The sequence below is a fragment of the Syngnathus floridae genome, chromosome 10 (genome assembly GCF_059516105.1).
Source record: "Syngnathus floridae isolate MCC-2025c chromosome 10, RoL_Sflo_1.0, whole genome shotgun sequence".
Lineage (NCBI taxonomy): Eukaryota > Metazoa > Chordata > Actinopteri > Syngnathiformes > Syngnathidae > Syngnathus > Syngnathus floridae.
Genome location: NC_142422.1, coordinates 2,379,342 through 2,388,867, shown reverse-complemented (window position 1 = coordinate 2,388,867; position 9,526 = coordinate 2,379,342). Strand labels below are relative to the sequence as shown.

Below are 9,526 nucleotides of genomic sequence, written 5' to 3'. Positions count from 1 at the left end.
CTTCCTATGTCTTTTCAGACATATCTCCCAAAGACTTCTTTTTCTCAGGCCTTCTCATGAACTGATTCTCATGCAGAGCAAATTTCACGTCGCTAAGTGAAACTGGCTCCTGTGGCTGAATTTTAACTAAAAATCTGCCGTGCGCAACAGAGCCAATTTTGGTGTACTTGGGGCTTAATAAAAGCGAAGAGAGGGACGAGACAGGTAATGAGAATGGAGTTGGGGGGGGGAGTAAGGCAGCGGAAAGAGCAAATGAACGAGCGAGGTGAGTGAGTGAGCTAGAGCGTGAGGTAGAGCGAGGCGGCACACTGCAGATCCTCGCCCACTGTCGCCTCTCTCCGCCAGCAGAGGAGACGACAGCGCAGGAGGGAGGACGCCATGGGGGAGCCTCTCCGGAGTCTCCGACAGCAGCTCTCCCGCTGACCACCACCACTATCCCCTCCTCCTTTCCATCACTCCTTTGCATGCCCTTCAACTCCTCCTGCCTCAAAGTGAGCCACGCTCCACTTCTTCTCGGCTCTTTTTAGGACTACCGTTTTTTTTTTTCCTTCTTCTGCAGTTGTTTTTCCTCAGCTGACCTCCCTCGAGCTGAGTGGATTTACTTTTTTTCGTCCCTCTGTGTCGGGACCATGGGGTGGCGGAGGGACAGCTGGCACCTCCTGGTGTCACTGCTGCTTCTCTTGGGCTGCGTTTTCCGGCGGGATCTCGCCCAGACGGATGATGGCGGGAAGTCCGTCTACTTCTGGGAAACAGGTAGAGCTGATCCGTGATCTCTCGTCGATGCGCTAGTATGCAACTTCCCCCGTGCCGGTGGGTTGCAAATGTCAAATCGAATCGAGACGGTCGGTCCATTTTTTTTCCCTTCAAAACAACTTAACAGAAAGATGATCCCGATAACTTGCTGTGATCCGTTGTTACATTGGATTACGCTCTGTCTCAGGTGATGCCATTCAGGCATTGTTCCAGAACGGGAACAGAGGAGGTGGAAAAGGTGGTTTGACGATTTGGATGGATTTGACACAAGGTCATGTGGTGTTGAGCCTTACCCACCATGTCATTGGCTAACGTGGCTACACATGGATCGTCATTAGCATGGCTACACGGGGAATGTCGTTAGCATTAAGCAAGTGGGCGAAATGATTCGCTTTGCTTGAACATGCTGGTGTTTCTGTGAGTTTTCTTCTCATCTTCCCAAAAGTGATGTTATACCATACGATTTCGTAGTTTGCATCCCCAACCATGTCAACGTTCGACATTGGCTCCTAAAACTTTGCCCCCTCGACGCCCGATTCCGTCGCCTGTCGTGCCTTGTGGTGCTTGGCCGCCTCGCCGTTTGACGCAGCTCACCGCCTCTTCTTGCTTCTTTAAAGAGGATGTAGCCCGCTAAGGAGATTAAAGCAGCGGGGATTTAACAAACCGGGAAAGGGAGCGGACTTGAGGAAAGGGGGCCGCCATGCAGTCAGCGGAGAGGGAGCAACTTAACCTACATCCGCCCCATCGTAGGTCGGCCACGTTTACGCCCCCGGCTTCCTCCCGCATCTCAATGGGTGGAAAAAGTTCCGGGATGACTTTGAAATGAACAAGGAGAGTTTTAGTCGGCCTCAGTGGAAACATTTCACAATGATTGCGAGTCTGTGAATCCCTGCTGTGATTTGTTTCATAATGATTTCAATGATACTTTGATTCAGGAGATTTGCATTGCTTCAATTCAGTGCACTCAATAATGGATCAGTGGACCCCAATGCAAGTGGACTTGTTGGTTATTTATGATTTTGGTGTCATCCTCTTAGCTAACGAACAATCAAACTAAAAACGTTATGCGTCGCTCGTAAAAAAAATATCACGTTGATGGAATTGAATGCGCTGACTTGGTGGACTGTAACTTGCAGTACATACGCTCACATGTAACAGCTTCTTCCCGGTACCGTCCAACGGATTTCCGGGAAGCCTTTTTCCGGCTCCCACGCCACACCACCTTTCTGCTGCTTCTCAATGGGTGGAATCGCTCCGGGCGGGCTCCGTGCTTTGAAACGTAATCCAGCCGCTGGGAGTTGAGTTGGCCTCAGTTTAACGTATCGCATTGATTGTGAGCCTGGAGTCCGTCCCCCACCCCGCCGTGTATTACATTCACACAATTTAGGGCTTTGAACCAATCCCTGACGTGTTTTTCTGTATTCTTTAAATCAAAATTCGTTTGTTTTTGTTGTTTTCCTTCCAGCCTTACTGATCATGTGCAAAGCGAGATGGTTTTTTGTGTACATTTATGTGAATATTCTCGTGGCAAGCGATGCCCTGGTGTTTTGCATATTGATGAGTCTGGAGCTCAAGTAAAGGGGGCCTACCTCGGAAACTGTGGGGAATAGGCCCCGCCTTTCCTCGCCGTGCCTTACCTCCCCGCCTCGTTTTCTCTTTGCTTGCGCGGAAATATCTCTTTTTGCAAGGTGAGGCGGCTCAGAGCAGTTTTGTGCTTTGAGCTTTCTATTGCGAGACAAAAATCTCTGAAGGTAGTGCCGAAGATAACAGATAAAAATGAGCGCGAGTGAGAGATCCTAGGTTAACACAGCCTGTGATGAAGGCGGCAATAAAAGGATGACACACTTTGCTGGCCCCTTTGAGACCCCCCCCCCCCCCCTCCCTCCCCAAAACACTGGCGTGTATTTCATACCTCCGCCAAGCCCAAATGCGAAAGTGAGGAGTTTGGCTCTGATGGCAGTTTGTCATTTCGATGGAACAGAATATTTGGAGTGAATTCCATGGCTCCTACTTGGGAGTTTGTCCAAATGTCCCATCCTTATCCTACACAGATAGATTATTTTTCCTCCAGCAGCTTATGTAGGCTAAATATAAACAATTATTAATGATGGTGGGAACAATGCACTGCTCTACCCGTTTGAAAACAACCTTGAGTTTGAGCTACTGTATCCCACCATGCTTACATTGCAGTTATTGCACTGTACGCTGTCAGGGGAACTTCTCGTGACATCCAGAATCAAACACGGGGCCGCACCTGCTTATTCATGCTGGAAAGTCATCGTTTCGCCCGCGGAGGCGCATCCACGCTCCCGATGACATAGATTCCCTCCTCGGTGCTTCGTGTGCACTTCATTACTCTTGCCGTCGGCATGAGCTGTCAAGACCTTCCATGCTTGCAATTACAGGAGCAATATCCAGCCGAGGTGTCTCGGAGCCTACCTCAGAAATTGCCTTTGCGGTTTTGACAACATTTGAGCGTTGTTGCCATACGTGTCACTCATTTACGCATTTCATTTTTTTTCCCAACTTAAATAACCGTCGCAACAAATACAAGTTGTGGGGTAGGATTTCATTGATTGTATTCTTCACACAAAATAAGGTGTTGGTGTGCCCAATGTGACACGAACCGTGACCTCAAAACCAAGATACGTACCCGACCGTGATAGTTCGCCACCTCAACTTAGTAGCTTCCATAACCGTATGTCACTCTCATTCGCATGAGGAACTCCAGACCTTTGCTTAACTCGCCTCTCTAACGACCTGTCACATCTCGAAGAACGTTTGGGTGGCACGGCGAGCAACGCGGCGGTTCCCCGACGGGCTCGTTGTTCGCCCGCCCGCCTTCACCCGGCACGGCGGCAATGAAAGATGTCGTCTACGCTCGGCGGGGTCGTTAGCTGCTGCCTCTGGAATCACCGGTAGAAGAGTGACGCCTCATAAATTGAGAGAGCGAGGCAGGTGTGACCTGTTCACAAGTTCAGCAGGTGCAGCCGACGTTGGCAATACAAATATTTTGCCTTTCATTGTTAGCACCTTCAGCGCGTCACAGATTTGTTCCTTTCAAAGTAGAACCGGGCTGTGCTACCATGTACGAGATGTCAAAAAAAATTAATATATGGCAAAAGTTTTAAACTGATATTGTCAACTCGACTCACCTCATCAGTGACCTCACTCACTTTTGAAATAGCATCTCATCTCTGAGCAACCGTCCCGCTGAAATACAGCCGTTAGAAAATAAACATACAGTAGCTCGGTCTTTTACATTAAACACCCGAGCAGGAATCCATTTCCCACCCGGAGGAAACAAAAACAGGAGTGCAGCTTCATCCCCCTCCGCTGGGAATACCAGATTGAGTTCGACTCTCCGTGACCCTCGTTAGCATATCACCTGAGGTCCAACACAAATGAGTTACTTAGCAACAAATTTAGGCCACGCATAAGAATTAAGACACGTTCCTTGGGATTCTGTGGTTTGGTGAAGGCCTTGGGCTTCTATTCAAATTGTTTTTAAGCCCATGCTTTTATTTCCATTCATTAGGAAGAGTGGATCCTGAGGCTAATGGATTGTCGTGACTTGCTACTAAAGGTTCCGCGGGACAGTCACTACGAGACTTGAGTCACTTGAGTCGAGTGTCAATTAGCGAGCCATGGGAAGGGGAATTAATGATACACTACCTGAGACAAATTAGAACAAAGGAAGTGACTTTTTCTACTGTCTTAAAATACTTTAAGTTTCTGGTATCTGTACGTAACATTAGAGGGCGACACGGGAGAGATTTTCACTATTAATCACTCCATTTTTCTGTTTTTGGCTTTGACCTGATAGTGTTTCTCTGTGTAGTCTAATCGTTGCCTGGAAATGGAAAACCTTCGCCAGGCATAGCTGCCAAGTCTTGCTCAGAGAAACTCAGTGTGGAGGCTGTATTTGGAAAGCGAGCCAGACATTTTTGGGCAGAAATGGGCAACTCGTAATACATTTATTTGATTGTGTTATATCATACTTGATAGAACGACGGAGACTAAATAAGACTAAGTTGTATTCTAATAATAATATCCAAATATCCAAAACGTGTTTTTTTTTTTTTGTAATTGGGCGGTTCTGTCTCATATACACAAACCACTGCTCACCCCACGGAATGTAATTCGGGACAAGGCTGATATTTCGACATAAATCCGCCCAGCATGGCTCGGTGACACAGCGACCTATCGGAAAAAAAAATATGTTATTGCTGCTGCCGCAATAAGGCAGAGGCAGTGGTGAGAATCCTCTTATCTCACTCTAAATAAAGTTTTTTGGATGAAGTGTAATCTCTAAGCCCGGCGTGCTTGCCGTATCAGTAATAGCCAGGTTTAGTGTAAGCTGCGCCATTTAGAACAAAACTCTCTTTGGCATTGCGCTCGGCTCGGGATGGATGGCAGCGTTTAGCAAATGCGCAGAGGCGTCTCTTATGCCACCAAACAGATCAATCTGGCTCAGACGTGGAAATATTTTTTAAATGGAGTGCGCTGTCATGGCATCACTCTGTCGGAAAGCCATTAGGGCGGCGGCGACGTGGAACGGCAGAAGTAGACGGGAGCTAATTTTCCCACTTTGATACTGCTTCATTTCCGCTCGACTGCCGCTGCCGTTGTTGTGAATGCTGGTCACGAATACGAAGGCAGCTACGAGCCTATTCCCGCTGCTGAAAGCAGAGAAGGGGGATCAAGTCACAGACGTGAAAGTCTGGAGTCTTACTAAGGTCTTAAGCAAGTCCCAAATCATTTTATCCTGGGAAAATGTATGCGGTTGTCCCCTGCTCCATGACTAATTTCACCAAATGGAGATAAATAGTCAAACTTTGAACCTTACGTACGCCACTTAACCAGTCTTAAAAGCATCCAAGAATTTCGTGTCCTCTAACTTCTAAAAAAAATCAATCCTGCCGAGTGGTGCAAAGTGATTATTAAAATGCATCTGCACTTGGAATTTCGTACAAAACCTACAAAAGAAGCTTATTTGCATGCCCAAAGGCTCTTTGCAGGGTTTTCCCCGTCCCAGAGTCTCGAGGTAACGCTGCAGGCTGAATTCGGGAAACATCTGCTCCTAAAATTTCCTTCTGTAACCTCTACCTGGGTTTTCTGGGTTGTGGTTCTTCGCAGCTCATCGGCCAGTTAAAAGACAAACAAATCCAGCGGCCATATTTGTGAGCCGTTAGGTGTCATTCAAATTTGCGCTTAATTCCCAAGAGACAGCCTCCATGACATTTACCTGGAGAGGTCCTTTTGCTGCCTACTCTGATTTTTTCTCTCTCTCCAATAATGCCATCAAGGCTCAGGCATAAATACTGTATCCCACCACCCGGCAATGTTCTCCTTAATCTTTCATCTCCCTCTTTCCAGTCCGTCAGTTGTGTTTTTGCCTCGTCATGTGACAGTTTGCTGTTAAATCTGCAGCCGGGGGGGTAATTTTGTTTGATTACGCTTGGAAGTATATGAAAACATGACATTAGTGGATTGGTTGTGATGTAACAAGCATCGCTTGGGTGATTGAAAGGTTCTAGTTGTGCTGGATTCCCACAAAAATGGCAATTTTGGACATTTTCCATACTCAAAAACCTTCAGAGCTACGTTTTGTCCGAGAAATTAATTAATCCCAGAAATATCTGATTGCAGGTATTGCTACCGGACAGCTTTTATAATTGCCTGTGCACGAAAACAAAATGAGATTCGCCATAAAACACAAAAAGGACATCGACGTAATCAATAGCACAAAGGAGAGTAAAATAATGTAACAAAAATATTATATTTAAAACATAAACAGTAATGCAGGCGTGCAGTAACTCAAGATTAATTCAAAATAGCCCCGCCTGGTATGGCCACTTTCCGACCTTGACGAAATTAATTTCACGGCTACGTCAAGACATCCATCACAATCCGTCAATGTCAACAACCTTGTGGCCTTACAGCGGGACTTGAACGTGTACCAGAACCAATATGCCGCTTATCACAACACCTCACGCATTTCCGCTTAGCCAGATAAAGCCCGCTCGTGGTGTGAGCTGTTCTTTGTGGGGCTCATTAAAAGTGACCCAGAAAGAACCAGGTGCTCTCAGAGTGAAAGTGACAGCGCGATTGCTTTGGTTAATTGTTAGTGACAGTGTTTGCCAATGCTTCAATTGAAGGCCACGGTCTGTGAAATAGCATTGACGCCCCCTTGGCCCCGCTCTTTTGCTTTTTCTTCTCATTGCGTGCGGAATAGCCAAGTAAACTAATGAGCAACGATTAGCCCAACAGGACCATGGCGACCATTTTTCTCAAGCTGCACACTAATGGCTAATTAGTATTTAATCAGAGATCATAAGTTGATGCATGATGTGTCAAGAAACCAAAATATACATCAACGTATTAGCGTGAAGCACGTTTTAAGATTCATTTCCGGTTATGCCAAATTGCCACAAATTGGCCACATTTGCGGTTAATTGTCCGAATTTGCTCATACAGCATTTTTACCGCTTTTCGCTTAAACTAAACAAAATGCTAAAATGTGCATTCGGCGGCATTAGGCCACTAGATGGAAATTGCACTTGTAGCGTTTCGCCTCATAATCACCACAAGCAACGAATATTTACGACGCGCAGAGGGCTCGTAAAACGGCCGCCGCAGCGGCAAATTCACCGCCGATTCATCCGGTTATGGATCGGACGATAATACCGACATCATGTGCCTCATTTGAAGCTGCGTGATGGCACAATATGAACAGAAAGGGGGTGACTGAAAGGACGCCATAGATTGTTGGCAGACGCGGTGGAGAGGATTTTGCCTCTGTGAAAAGAGAGCAGGGATCAGCGTGGCGTTATCGACGCAATAAGAAACGAGTCGCCAGCGGCCGGGGAAAATAACCACGTGAGCATATTTTGTTACTGTACTTAATATTCTCCCGGGTGATGTTTTTATCACGATATTTATTGGAAGTGCAGCTGGACAGAAAATGGTAACACGCTTGAATCTTGTACTTGATTAAAAACACGGTCACGCCTGTCAACAGCAAATTGTAATCGGAGATGGATTCTTGTGTTCCTAACCATATTTAAAACAATTCTTTAGGCCAACTTATTTTAGCTTAAAGGAGTCATTTTACTTTTTTTAAACAATAGTATCTGTGCTTCTACTTAAGTAGCCTAGCCTACAGATGTCAGTACTTTAGCACCTCTGTTTGGAGCGAGACTGTGACAGTGACGGAGCGGCAGGCTAATCAGCAGTGACAAGGCCTTGGATTAAAAGCAGGCCGGCAGATGGCCGGGGCGCCAACAACCGGAACGTGGCGACCCTGCGATCCGCTTCAGTAAATACTGACGTCCACGCTACGGTCGCCCTCGTGTCAGCTGTCATTCTCTGGCTGCAAGAAGCCATCACGTGACCCATTAAGAAACTTAGTCGGGAAGAAAAAGCTCATGGCACGCCGCCAAATACAATCATGTATTTTTCGGGCCAACTTGGAACCAGGCTGGAATCACACAGATTGCTTTGACCGTGATTATGTAATGTTACTTTTGTGCATGTTATGGGACAAATTGTCGTGCTAACACTAATCCTCCTAATGCTTACCAATGAAGCGGCAACAAGGCTTTAAAGCAGCTATTTGAAGATCAATAGAAGCCTTAGACCAGGCGCCGACAGCGACTGCCAAGTAATCGCACCAAAACGGTATTTTTAATAACACAACTCGGAGGAATTACATGCGGGTTTTTTTTTTCCCTGAGATTTGGAGCCCATTTCATTTTAATAAGCGTGAGAAAGTCATCAGGGCAGTGTGTGTTCCACGCGGGCTGGAACAGATTCCGCAACACGCCCAGTTACATGCAACAAATCCTCCATTTTAACACACTCGACAAAGATTGGGAGATCTGAATGACTCACAGACCCTGCTAGCTAACTGGTGGTCTGAGCGGCTAAGTCAATGACTAGTTTGCACGCCTAAATGGTCGCAAGAAAGGCTTAATTTACCAAGCTTTCTCCGAAATTGTATTGTAGCTGCTACAAATAACGTCTCGATTGGCGTCTGGCGCTTCATCCATCATCTTTTGATTCACTAGCTATTCACTTGTTTGTCCATTAGCCAATATCTCCTCCTTTATCGTGAGGCTGTTGTACTCACTTTCCTTTCCTGGGAAAAAGCACTTAGCTTGAACTTGAAGCATGCACACAAACACACACATAGAGGAGCACGTGTTATCCACCGAGAGAAAGTTGGCATTTAGCTTAAAGATCGCGTCGATAGCTGGGCAGCTTCTCACGTGGTTTTGTCTGCATCGGTCACATCTTGGCTTCTGGCTTGTGTCACCTTGAAGCAGAGACTGTTTCTCGCATTATTTCCTCTTATTACTTGCTGTTGGTTACATTTACCTTGTTCTGAGGTGACTTATTATTATTCACGTCATCACATAAAGCGCAAATCCTTAAAAAGATTAATTGAAATCAGTGATATCATCGACTGACTGAATAACAAACTGACTGACCAAGCAACTTCCTGACGAGCTAACTAACTGAATGATTCACGAATCAAAAGACATATTAACGAGCGAATTGATGGGCAGATTAGCTAATTGATTAGCTAACTGAGTACCTCAGTGACGTCCTGACTCACTAGCCAATCAACCATCTGTATGGATTAAGTAGCTAACTCGTAAATTAGCTAACTAATGAACTGATTGACTAACTGACTGAGTGATTAATTAACCAAAAAAGTGATGAACCTACGTGACTTGCGGATTGACCGACTCGCCGAATGAGTCAG

General features: G+C 46.1%; 1 protein-coding gene across 2 annotated transcripts in view; it reads left to right on the top strand.

The window, feature by feature from the left end:
* The first annotated feature begins 272 nt into the window (after positions 1 to 272).
* Positions 273 to 9,526, top strand: part of thsd7ab (thrombospondin, type I, domain containing 7Ab) — a 45,818-nt gene continuing 36,564 nt past the window's right edge. For both annotated transcript variants that reach the window (XR_015861011.1, XM_088387906.1), the window contains exon 1: positions 273 to 753. Coding sequence is in view for 1 of the 2 variants with exons in the window: in XM_088387906.1 (XP_088244032.1) it covers positions 630 to 753 (124 nt within the window). In the remaining variant the exon portion in view is untranslated. The remainder of the gene's footprint in view (positions 754 to 9,526) is intronic.